The sequence below is a fragment of the Zalophus californianus genome, chromosome 2 (assembly GCF_009762305.2).
Source record: "Zalophus californianus isolate mZalCal1 chromosome 2, mZalCal1.pri.v2, whole genome shotgun sequence".
Classification (NCBI taxonomy): Eukaryota; Metazoa; Chordata; class Mammalia; order Carnivora; family Otariidae; genus Zalophus; species Zalophus californianus.
Window position 1 is genome coordinate 55308657 of NC_045596.1, and position 13626 is coordinate 55322282.

A 13626-nucleotide genomic window follows, 5' to 3' on the forward strand; every position below is an offset into this window, starting at 1 on the left:
GCTGATTTTTACCAAATTCCCCCTTAGCTAATGAGAACTTCTCAGGGTTTTAGCGGGGAGACAATATCCTATATATTTTAGGTGCTGTTTTAAAGGATGCAGTGTACGCTTCAAATCATAACCTCATATATATGCTTTTGTATTTTAGTTTGAATTCATGGGTTCAGATCTTAAGGGGCTGAAAGTGGGAATGAGTCCCCTAACAAGTATGCCTATTTCCCTTAGACAAGTTTGTTTTTCATTATTACAACTTGGAGTCTGGTGGTTTGGAGGCTGCATTTCTCAAGGGAGGAATGATTCCACCCAGGGCTATAGCCATGATTTACTTAGATTATTAACTGTGAATTATTTTGAGCTTGATTATTTTGAGCTCCTCTGCTTCAGAATTCAGTCAGAGAAGGTGTTACTCTCTTGGCTGTGGTCATGGGTTCAAAATACCAAAGATAAACTTGGCTGCTGACATTTATTTGGAGTGCATGAAGTTTTGGATCATTCTATCAGGTAAAGAATCCTAACCAGGGGAGATGCTGCTAGCAGATGAGGGGAACATGGAATGTCTATGAACAAAATGAGTAAAAGTATTAAGTGCAGCCTGTTGAATAATAATCCAGGGTCTGAGAATGTAAGAGCTATGTAACAGCGCTCTGGCTAACGGGACTTGGTTTCTGCTTATTAAGGATGAGAGTTTCTTCATCTGAAGAGTTTTGCAAAAGACAGCTAAGGAAAGTCCACGTATATATGTGTATATACGTGTATATACGTATGTGTGTGTTATTTTTATTTGTTTATTTGTTTGTTTATTATCCAAATATATGCTGCAGTTAGACTGACTAATGCAGTTGGTATCACAGAGGAATTATTGCCGGCTGCCTTCTGGTATTATTCAGGCAAAGGAAGAAATCTGCTGATAATCAGCAGGAGGGGAGAAAGCAGGTGAGCAGGGACTATCTCTATGCAGAAACAAATCTCTGTGTTGTGGGCAGCCAGTCTCAGAAACCAAATGGGTGCCTGAACTTGGTGGTGCTCAACATCATGAATGGCTAGCCCACCTCTCATTGTATCTTAAGCCATTTGCTGTATTCCAATAGCAGAAAATAAACTAGGCACAGAGCAAACATAAACAGCTTTTCTCAGGCCATAATCAAATTGTAAAAGTCAAAATACATCAACATGAATCACCTTTTAAAAATGTTAACATTTAACAAATAAATTTTTAGCCTTCACAAAAAAATTTAAGAATTTATTTGCATTTTTGGTAATGTACATGCTAAAAAAAGAAATACATGTTTTTATATCATATATCATGCAGTTATTTTTAAATTGGAGGTAATTTTCAATATGCCATGTTAAAATGAATATGAATTTCAAAATTTTCAGTAAGTGAACGGATGTCATTTATCACCTCAATTATATATGAAATACTGAAATTAAAACTTCAATTAGAATATATCATTAAATTTATAAGGGGTAAAGAAAGTGCAGTCTTTACTTGTTAAATTAATGCAGAGCTGATTCATTATGAATTTTAATTAGTGCTTTCCATGATAAATATTTACTAAAACATACCCTTAGTCAAGCAGATCTACTAATATCTTGCTTACATCCTTGGCATAATACTTAATTGATAAATTTAAATTTGTAAGAGATACAGACCGAAAAATAATACAATGATCTTACATTCCAAGTAAATATTTGTTGTTGCTAGAAAACTAAACCTTTGATTATAAAAAATGATTATAGATTATGGGCATTACTGATTTTTCAATATAATAAATCGACATTTAACTTTAATATTATCAATATACTGTTAATTAAAAATTTCATAAAAGTTTTTCCATATTTCTTAATTATTTTCTCTATAAATGATCTGGTCACCCTTAATATATTGCTGACATTCTCTGTCCCTGAGAAAAAATAATGACTCAATTAATCTCTTTTGTTTGAGGGCAGTCCCCAGACCCTTGCATTAAAAGGCACACAAGAGGGCTAGTTGATTGCAGGCAGGAACACAGGCCATAATTACCTATAGATTGAATGGGAATTTGTAGACCTTCCCTAGTATGATGCACTATAACCGTTGTTATCAATTTAGGCTCTGACCCCAATAACTTTGGGCAAGCAGAAGGGCTTATTTTTTATGAAAAAAGAAATCATTACACTTCTTATAGCATACTAATCTTCTATGGTGATTCCTTGATTTGTATATTCTATAGGAACTTGTGAATTTTATTCTTCAATATTCCCTACATCCATCACCTTCAACTCATATGTTGTGTGCTCCTCAGGATTCAGCATATTGTTAGTCAGCATATTCTTAAGGTTAAGCATAATGAAAAATATGATATTTTGAATAGAAGATACATAAAATTATTAGTGTACCTGTCATAGGAAAATAAGAAGAAGAGGGTAAAGGCACCTGGGAAAAGACAAAGGAAGCCTGGGACATGTTCACTAATTAATGATCATGTTGAATTCTAGGCTTTATCGCTAGGCTAAGGTAGAAGAATGGGAATTTTGAAAACAGGATGGAGATAATCTGTTTTCATTAAGGTCACTGTGGCTAGAATGAACAGGATTGCCCATTAAGGACTTTGCTAAACTTAGAAAGATCTATTCCCTCTTTTTCTTCTTTCCTGTTTTACCAAATTTTCGACAAGAGAACAAACAACATTTTGTGACCAAGAATATAGCAGTTGCCACACAGGCCAGCAGGAACCCAATCACATCCAAAGAGTGGTACTGGAACCAGGTGAGGTTGTGGGCAGCTGGCCGCAGGTGCTTGGCTCCTTTGTGGCGCATGACAAACTCAATCCAGAAGACTGCTCGATCCAGGGGCTTCACAGGCTGATCATGGTGAATCTTTGATAACCTCATAGCATTCTCTTTATAACTGGTAGGAAAAAATATAGAAATTAGAGAGTTTTTGTTTTCATTACAGGTAAGATGTGATACATGCTATATGTTATATAAGCCAAAGGCCATAGGTACATTGAGTTTGATGAGACATGAACTTTGTTGGTTGCATAGCATCTTAAGAATTGTGAAGGGAGGATGTAGAAGAAATATATTCTTAACAGAATATGGTGAAATGCAGACATAAAAAAATGGACTGTTTGTTGCAGATGTATGACCTCATTTTTCCAAGGAGGAATTTTGATATTGTGTATAGTTTCTAGGATTGTTCAAAAACCAAGACAGCAAATAACCCAAGCATGGTCTTTAATCTCTGGCTACTTCATGATTACAGACAAGAAGCTGATAATTGACATTAGTAAACCATTTCTGCAGTGTTTAAGATCTCGACACTGTGATAATTTCTCCATTCCACACACTGTGTCTTTGTGATGCAAAGGACAGTGTCTATATTGGCAATATCAAGATTGGTAAAGATACTAGGGTAATTTAAAAATTGAATTTTTAAGATAAATAGAAATATCTTGCTAGAACTAGAGCCCCCAATCAATAAGCATCAAAGTAGCAATGTTATATGGAGTTAACTCTAACATCTCAAACAGTAATGGGTAGAGGTATGTATTTGAAAGGCAGGTTTTATCTTCACTTGATATTTCTTAGTTGATGTGCCAGAATTAGTATATTTCCTTTTGGTTTTGTGTTATAAATAATAGTTGCGACTTGGAAACATAAAGATATTGGAAGGTAAGTGGTTTGTGAAGAGATGTCCTGGTGTGAGTTAGACATTGCTGGGATTGGAGAAGAAGAAATGTGATCATCATTCCCCAGTGAACATGGTATGCTAGATCCAGTAGGAGGGGATAATTTAGTTGTGTTCTTTTTTGTGTGCAATGAGAAAGAATAGTCATACTCTTTCAATTGGATTGAAATATAGGTAGGGTTAAAGCAGTAATTTCACGTGGTTTGTCCTAAAATATTTCAGCAAACTACAGTGGCAATAAAAGCCTATCTTTCCAAATCATATTTTTGTCCAAGGTTTTCTCCATTTATAGATAGAGATTTAAAATCTGAAATACGTATATACTAGATAGATAAACTTCTACTTGTGAATCCAAATAAAAATAAAGTATGCTTTCCTATAAATGAGACAAGAAAGGCCTATGCTCATATTTAAAATGATTATTTAACATTTTATTGTACACTAATGTTATATGACTGTTATCTTAAAATATTATCAGATATTAAAATTACTATGGTTTATGTATTTAAGTGTAATCTTTTGTGTTCCTTAATTCCTTTAAGAAGTAATAAATGGAACACAAAAACATCCATATATGCACTCTATACTAAACTCTATTGTTACCCGATGATTTCTGAGTTAGAATTAGGTTTACAGTTAATATTAAGATATTTTAAAATAAATAATTTTAGGTATTTTCTTGGAAAATCCTGAGTATTTATGTTTCTGTCTTTTGCATCAATAGTTTTCAAATCAATAATAAAATTTAATGGTATTCCATGAAATAAGGTAGAGTTCTAAAAAATTACAGAACTTACTCTTATTTAGTAAAATGAACCAAATTATCAGCATTAACAACTCAGTACTAGTTTAATGCATTAGACATCAAGATCATCATTTATGAGAAACAGAAGATCATAGTCAGCCTTCCTGAAGCTCTTAACACCAGCTCGGCTCCTGAGTTGATGATATCTATAATATTTTGAAAATTATGACTTAAACGTGCATCTTAATAAGAGTCATTTGATGGGAATGTGTGTGAGAGGGGGAAATGGACCACTAGCACTGACTTTTTAGGTTGGATTCAAGGCAAACATTCCCTTTGGGGGAGCAATACATTGACCCCGTTGTCTAAAAAACCCTGCAACTAAGGCTTAGAATACATAGTTTTACATAGACTAGTTTCACCAAAAAAAGCTGCACAAAATTGCATTTGAGTTGACCTTCTCACCCACCTCCTGAATTTCAGGTTTCAGTAATACAAATGAAATGTTTTAACTATCGTTTGAGTTTTGCCTCTGAATAAAAATAATTGAGTCTGAGGTAACCTGGAAACAAATTTAAATATAAGGCACTTATACAAATTCAGAGTAAATACTGAGAAAGCTAGATGAAAAATATGCCTTGATAACAACTTATACAATATGGGGGGGAACCATAAAAATGATGGACTTAGAATGTAAGTAAGCATAATACATAGTTCAAAAAAGAGGAGAGTTGAAGTAAAATAAGAATGCAAGGGTTATGAATAAAAGACAAAAATTAGGTTATAAAAAAAAGTGGTGATAAAGTGTATATAGGTGAGCTGTTGAAATAAATTGGCAAAAATACCTCTTAAAGGATTAATAATGAAATTAGAAACTGTAATTTTATTTTTGCTTCTATAAGACATTTATTAGATTACATTTCACAGAGTTCATGTGATTTTCCTATGACAGGTACACTAATAATTTTATGTATCTTCTATTCAAAATATCATATTTTTCATTATGCTTAACCTTAAGAATATGCTGACTAACAATATGCTGAATCCTGAGGAGCACACAACATATGAGTTGAAGGTGATGGATGTAGGGAATATTGAAGAATAAAATTCACAAGTTCCTATAGAATATACAAATCAAGGAATCACCATAGAAGATTAGTATGCTATAAGAAGTGTAATGATTTCTTTTTTCATAAAAATAAGCCCTTCTGCTTGCCCAAAGTTATTGGGGTCAGAGCCTAAATTGATAACAACGGTTATAGTGCATAATTCTGTAATTAATAGTAATTCTGTACATTTTTATGATTTCTCTGTAAAATACTCAGATCCGTGTCATATGTCAGCTGAGAACTAGAATTTTTACCTTCTTTTTTTCCCCCCCATTTAAACTAATGATGTAATGTATGGTGATTAACATAACATAATAAAAAAAAAGAAAAAGAAAAGAGAGGAAAGTAACAGCTGTCAGAAATGTGACCAGAGAAAGGAGGGTCTAACCTAGAAACTGTAATTTTCTAATGGCAAAAATAGTAAATTTACTAATTTATGGATTGAGGGAATCCCAGTGAATTAAGAAAAGTAGAAAATGATTAGGACACTTAGAAAATGATAGAGAACGAAACCAAAATATTTTAACATAGAGAATGCTGAAGTTTGATGTCCCTGAAATACAGATAAAAGGTGGAACTAACATTCTAACAAATAACAAAAAAATAATTTCTGAGAAGAAAAATAATTTTTAATCTAGATTGATGGTATTGAAAGGACATATTATAACCCAGGGAAAATGTAGAAAATAATTTATCAAGATACATCATTAATTAGGTTTCTGAATTTATTTTAAAAATGATTTTTTTCCAAACTGAAAAAGAAACAAATAAAAATGATCAGACAGGCCTCAAATTCCCACAGAAGGATTTAAAGCCAGGAGACCATGAGTCATATTTACACAATTCTGAAGAAAAGAGAGAGCTAAATATCTTATATTCAGAGAGGTGAGATATCATTCTTATATCAAGGTAATCAGCAAATATTGCTAAACGATCAGGAAATTTATATCCATGAATCTTTATTGAAAGAAAATTTCATATAATATATTCAGTTAAAAGTGAATCCAAAATATTTAGGAATAAAAATCTCAGAATTAATGGCAAATATTGATTCCTTTAAGATGCAGCAAAAGACTAAATTTGAGGAAAATAAGTGGCATAAATATTGACAAATTAAAATCTTAAGTAATACATATTAGAGATGAGATTACTTCTATATTTTTGAGATGAGATTATTTCTATAGCAGGAGTTCAACTGTTGCTAAAATAAAAAATACATAAAAATGAAAAAACTGTATTCATATATTAATTCTTAACCTTGATGAGATTTTTCAGAGAAAAAATAAGATACAATGATATATACTTAAAGTTAAATATAGTTTATAGATTCATTTCAATTAATCTTTAGCTAAATCAGATAAAATTCAAAATTTTGTTCACACATAGTAATAACCAGTATTTGTAAAATTATTACCTACTTAGTATCTCTCCTCCCTGTGTATATGCATATACTGATGAATGATATATAGTCAGTGTTAATGATGGCTATTTTTGAATGATAAAGTGAATTATCACTTCCAATTTTGTACTTACTTATAATACTTAAATAGGCATATATACATGGGTCTATACAAACAAGCAGATTGTTCAAAAAATGTCGGAGAACTTATGTGATCATTAAAATGATTGATTTTGAAAAAAGCATTGATAAAATATTTGAAGTAATAGTATTTTTTCCCCAATTTCAGCAAATTACTTCAATGTTAGGGAACTGAAATAATAAAGGCACTTCCATATTGGTCATGTTATAGTTGTTATTTGAAAATAAACCTGTTAACAAAGTCAGGAGACATTGAACATTTCCAAGTATGATGGGTAGCATAATCAATGGTAAGCCTTTTAAAACAGTAGTACTCACGAAGGTTCATTAATGACTGTTCTCAAGGCACTGAGCAGATCTTCACTGGTCATTGTGTTTATGTTCACCTCCACAGCTGCTCCTTTGGCCTTCATGTGAGCGATGTTATCAGGTTGATCAGCAAACATAGGAACTCCCACCATAGGAATCCCATGATAAATAGCTTCATAGATCCCATTGGTTCCACCATGAGTGATAAAAGCTTTTGTTTTGGGATGACCTAGTTTGGGAATTGGGTGAGGATTTCATTATAATAAGGTAACAGAATTTTAGAGGGAGATAGGGAAAAACCTACGGAGTGACTCAATGAAGAAAGCATTTTCTACAAAAGCTGAGAGCACATGGGCTATTGCTATTTCAGAAAACTATGATCCCAGGAAAGGAGAAATTAGCTCCCTCTGCATTGTCTGGAAGGACTTTACTGAGGAGGAAATATTCAAACTGAGACTGAAACTTGAAGAGTGATGAGAGTCTTAACTGAAATGCTATTTTGTGAATCAAAGAAAGCATTGAATCTATAAAATTAACTGCCAATTCTCGAATTATTTCTGCTTTAAAACTGCAAGTAAAATGTGACATTTTATTTTTTCTAGCTTTATTTATTTATTTTTTTAATCTTATTTTTAATTCCAGTATAGTTAACACACAGTGTTATATTAGTTTCAGGTGTACAATATAGTGATTCAGCACTTCCGTACATCACCCAGTGCTCATCACAGGTGCACTCCTTAATCTCCATTGCCTATTTTATCCATCCCCCCATGCACATTTGCTCTGGTGACCATCACTTTGTTCTTTATAGTTAAGGGTCTGTTTCTTGATTTGTCTCTCTCTCTCTCTCTTATTTTTCCTTTGCTCTTTTCTTTTGTTGTTTTTCCTTAAATTCCTCATATTAGTGAAATCATATGGTATTTATCTTTCTCTGACTTATTTGTCTTAGCACTATACTCTCTAGCTCCATCCATGTTCTTGCATATGGCACAATTTTATTCTTTTTGATGGCTGAATAATATTCCATTATATATATATATATATATATATATATATATATATATATATACCACTTCTTCTTTATCCATTCATCAACTGATGGACATTTGAGCTGCTTCCATATCTTGGCTATTGTAAATAATGCTGCTATAAATATAGGGGTGCATGTATACCTTTGAATTAGTGTTTTTGTATTCTTTGGGTAAATACCCAGTGGTGTGATTACTGGATCATGGGGTAGTTCTATTTTTTGCTTTTTGAGGAACCTCCATACTGTTTTCCACAGTGACTGCACCAGTTTTCATTCCTAACAACTGTGTAAGAGAGTTCCTTTTTCTCCACATCCTCTCCAACATTTGTTGTTTTTTGGGTTTTTGATTTTAGCCTAAAATGTGGCATTTTTAGCTATTAAATACTTATTGAATTATTTGCTGTTAAACAGTTACTTTACTTGTCCATTATCCAACTGTACAGCTTTTCTTTCCCCCAGTCTTACCAAGAAGATCATTCTGGGGTATCCAATCATAGAGTCGAGTATTGGCTCCTAATGTGGCTGGTTTCTTTCCTTTGTATCTCCATAAAACCTGTTGAAGACAGTGCTTTAATGTTGCAAGTAAAAACACACAGTGAAGGCATCTTAATGCTGTAGAATTATTTATAAATCATGTGGCCCACCACTACTTTATGTGCTGGTGAGAGAAGTGGACATAAGGGGTAGTTTGCAAACATGGAGATATAGTAGGACTGTTTACATCAACCCTGTCAAAAAGGGCTTGAACTAATACTCTATTAAGTATGGTTTATTCATTTTTATATTTATCACTTAAAAGTTTTGAGGTATGAGTAAAGATATATAAAATGAAAAGACAAGTTTAATCAATCAGAACATGGGGGTTTAAAAAGTATTAAAATAAACATGAATACTGTGTAAATTTACTAATGTCATAACCTCTCATGTTTCAAATGTAATGTTTTCCAAAATATAATTAGCTTTAAATTTTTGTTGTCTGGTTGCTGAATGATTGTTTTTCCTTCTTCCCTCTCTCCTTCCCTCCACCCCTCTCTCTTTTCTCCCTCTCTTCCTCCCTCCTTTCCTCCCTTCCTTCCTTCCTTCCCCCTTCTCCCTTCTTTCTTCCTTCCTTCCTTCCTTCCTTCCTTCCTCCCTCCCTCCCTCCTTTCTTTCTTTCTTTCTTTCTTTCTTTCTTTCTTTCTTTCTTTCTTTCTTTCTTTCTTTCTTTCTTTCTTTCTTTCTTTCTTTCTTTCTTTCTTTCTTTCTTTCTTTCTTTTTCTTTCTTTCTTTCTTTTTTTCTTCCTTCTTTCTTTCTTTCTCTTTCTTTTTTTAATATTTTATTTATTTGACAGAGGGAGACACAGCGAGAGAGGGAACACAAGCAGGGGGAGTGGGAGAGGGAGAAGCAGGCTTCCCATGGAGCAGGGAGCCCGATGTGGGGCTCGATCCCAGGACCCTGGGATCATGACCTGAGCCAAAGCCAGACACTTAACGACTGAGCTGGCCAGGAGCCCCTCTTTCTTTCTTTTCTTTCTCTCTTTCTTTCTTTCTTTCTTTCTTTCTTTCTTCTTTCTTTTCTCTTTTTTCTTTCTTTCTTTCTTTCTTTCTTTCTTTTTTCTTTCTTTCTTTTCTTCTTCTTTCTTTCTTTCTCTTTTCTTTTCTTTCTTTCTTTTCTTTCTTTCTTTCTTTCTTCTTCTCCTTCCTTCCTTCTTCCTTCCTTCCTTCCTTCTTTCTTTTTTTCTTTTCTTTCCTTTTTCTTTCTTTCTCTTTCTTTCTCTCCTTATAGTTTTGAGGGAGGAAGAGCTGGAGGTTTGCTTTATTTCATTTTTTAATGAAGTATCTTGTTAGGATGTTAACCTTTTGTTACATACTTTTTGCAGGTGGGGGGAGCTCTGTAAGACGAAGTTCAGATTAAATATTAATAGGTGGCAAACTTATTTCTTAAAGTGTTTATTTTATTCAACAATTCCATACCTCACCCACTGATCATTATGACAAGTGCGCTCCTTAATCCCCATCACCTATTTAATCCATGCCCCCACCCACCTCCCCTCTGATAACCATCAGTTTGTTCTCTATAATTAAGAGTCTGTTTTTTGGTTTCTCTCTCTCTCTTTTTCCCCATGCTTATTTGTTTTGTTTCTTAAATTCCACATATGAGTGAAATCATATGATATTTCTTTCTTTGATTTATTTTGCTTAGCATTATACTCTTTAGCTCCACTCATGTCTTTGCAAATGGCAAGATTTCATTCTTTTTTATGGCTGAAAAAATATTCTATTGTGTATGTATACCACATCTTTTTTTTTCAAATTTTTATTTACATTTTAGTTAACATAGTGTATAATATTGGTTTCAGGAGTAGAATTTAGTGATTCATCACTTACATAATACCATATATTCCTTATCCATTCATCTGTCCATGGAAACTTGGCCTGCTTTCATAATTTGGCTATTGTAAAGCTGCTATAAACATCGGGGTGCATGTATCCCTTTGCACTAGTGTTTTTGCATTCTTTGGGTAAATGCCCAGTAACACAATTACCAGATCATAGGGTAGTTCTATTTTTAACTCTTTGAGGAACCTCTATACTGTTTTCCACAGTGGCTGCACATCAGTTTGCATTCCCAACAGTGCAAGAGAGTTCCTTTTTTTCCACATCCATGGGTGGCAAACTTTTTAATAAAAAAGTTAAGAAATAAAAATTCAAAGATTTAACAAGCCTAATTAGTATGCTCACCTTTATGGAGTTTTATATATTTTAACTAATATACCAATATGAATAGTTCTAGGGTATTTCATGAATAGGAGTATATAAAGAGTAGAAATCTAGAACTATAATGACAACAAAATTAAAGTTAATTAAATATCATAAATCAGAAAATATATATTGTTTGATAATAATATTGGGATTTTTAACTGTTTTTAACTGTAGAAATTTCAGTTTAGAAAGATTAGGCTTCTACTTCTAAACCAACTAGATCCTGATACAGCGTCAATTAAATCTAAAAATATAAAGTATATCCTTGAACATAATTCCTATCTACTCTATGTATAACATCTCCCTTTTCCTAGACCTTGGAGCTAACACACTGGAGAATTTGGGGAGTAGTCGATGCAGGTCACAAGATTTCAAATAGTAAAAAGTTATTAAGATCTTAACATTTTCATCTCTACTTCACTGAAAATAAATGATTGTATAAAAAGATGTATTTCCATAGTAATACAAAGGCTTACTAAGCAAATGATTAAATGTGCCTCAATACATCATTTTAATGTTTTAAGAAATTTTTACTTGAAGGTGGTACCAGTTAGGCTCAGTGTCTCAGCTTTGATCTAGAAAAAGTACTGTTAGTCACACTTTCTCTCCAATTGGCAAAGTAACTGTTCACCAGGACCCAATGTTGTACTGACCTTCTGTGGAATCTGGGCAAGGGCTGAGGCAATGAGATTGGCTCTTTCATCTGTGAGGTTTTTGACCATTGATCCCAGAGAAAACACCACAACACCATCTTCACCTGAACTTTGGACAAATTCTTCCATTTCCTACAGTGATAAAATTCTCTTTACTACAAACATGCAGGATCACGGGGTTGGGGGGGGTTTCATCTATTCTAAATAGGCAGAGTCAAGAGATGTGTCAGAGACATTAGACTCGTTCTATCTTTTGCCACAGAGAACCATCTAGTATCTTTAAGAGGAAGTATGTTTCTGAAAACTACGGCTTGAATATATAATGACTGATTACAAATAAAGGCATAGAACCAAACCATTATACAAAGAGAATGGGCAATAAGAGACAGCTCTTCCCATGGTTCATGGAACTCTTACCCTCAAGGCTTAATTTTATGAACCAGCAGAGATGTTTGCAAACAAAAATATTCCTTGTAAGGAAATCCCAAAAAAGGGTCCTAACCAGACTTATAAAATGTGTACCATGTCCCTTTACATCTAATAAATTATTAATAAATCAATCTAACTCCCTGTTAGGCATTCAGGGTATTTTTCTCATGTTCTTTTCCTGATTAATGGGGCTAAAAATGATTTTTTTTTTAGAATTGAGATATATAGCAATATATTTTAAAAGGTAAACCTCTGCTTTTTTTTATCATGATAACATTTATGAAATAGTGCTTCTCTACCTTCCCACAAGTAGCTGACATGCCTTAATTTGAACCTTAGCACAGTGGCAAATATAAACTTCTCTACAAATAAAATCCTCTGGGTCACCACTTAACAATTATGCAAGTTGGGCACTGCAAAATCTGGGACTGGGGTCTTTTGCATTATAATCTATGTGAATGTCAACTTCTAGAGATGTGTCATGCATTCCCTGTGCATTTATTTGTGGCTTCCATGCAATATTTCTCAATATATTTATTATATTTCTCAGTTTTATTTATTTATTTATTTATTTATTTATTATTTATTTTTATTTTTTATTTTATTATCAATGTATTTCTCAATTTAAGGCTAGTAAAATTACTAGGGAAAGGATGATGTCATAAATAAAAGCTATCTTTTAGCTTAGATAATGTTAGGAGAATATCTCTGAAGTCCCAGGAATTGGTATTTTGCCATTTTGATTCATCTCCCTATGACACAGTGATGGAATAAACACACACATGCACGAACACACATATACGAAAATTTACAAATCTAGCAGTTGGGTTTAGATTCCTGATTTGGCTGTCTTTCATTGCTTTTTTTCTGTGTATGCAGTGACTGGCATAAGGTTTTCATCAGAGATATAAGCTTTGATTGGTGTTCATATTGCCCAAATGTTTGTATTAGTAATTGGGTTTGGAATGGAATAATTTCTCCCTCTTGTAAAACATGTCTGAGTTGTTTTGTGAAATTGTGTATATGAAAAATGAGGATAGGAGGATGAATATAATAGTGTGGCACAGAATATTATCTACTGAGCCGAGGACATGTCCTGTCTCTTTCTGTACCTTTGTTTAGATATTGGTTTATTATATGCTATAATAACATTCAATAGAGCTTACCTGCAGCTATAACTTGACTGGGAAGAAAAGCATATTCAGAATCCTAAAATAAAATTTAAACTTAAATGTGCATATTACCCTAAATAGAAATCAAGAACTCTCCTGAGAACACTATTTAACCTGCAATCTTCTACAGAGATTATGCTGTCTTACCTACAACCCAAGCAAATGAGTGTCTGCCTCCTCAATCCCTTGATAATGATAGTTATTGATAAAGATAGTTAAATACA

The 13626-nt window shown here is 33.0% G+C and overlaps 1 protein-coding gene across 5 annotated transcripts in view; it reads right to left on the bottom strand.

Annotated features, from left to right (window-relative positions):
- Nucleotides 1-1224: 1224 nt before the first annotated feature.
- Nucleotides 1225-13626, bottom strand: part of LOC113925968 (UDP-glucuronosyltransferase 2A1) — a 55089-nt gene continuing 42687 nt past the window's right edge. For 3 of the 5 annotated variants that reach the window (XM_027600727.1, XM_027600726.1, XM_027600725.1), the window contains exons 3-6: nucleotides 11802-11933; nucleotides 8872-8959; nucleotides 7386-7605; nucleotides 2446-2890 (exon numbers count right to left, since the gene is read on the bottom strand). In XM_027600727.1, the coding sequence (XP_027456528.1) occupies nucleotides 2611-2890; nucleotides 7386-7605; nucleotides 8872-8959; nucleotides 11802-11933 (720 nt within the window). In that variant the 3' untranslated portion in view covers nucleotides 2446-2610. Of the gene's footprint in view, nucleotides 2891-7385; nucleotides 7606-8871; nucleotides 8960-11801; nucleotides 11934-13626 lie in introns of all 5 variants that reach the window. The other 2 variants (XM_027600724.2, XM_027600729.1) reach the window with 2 other exon arrangements.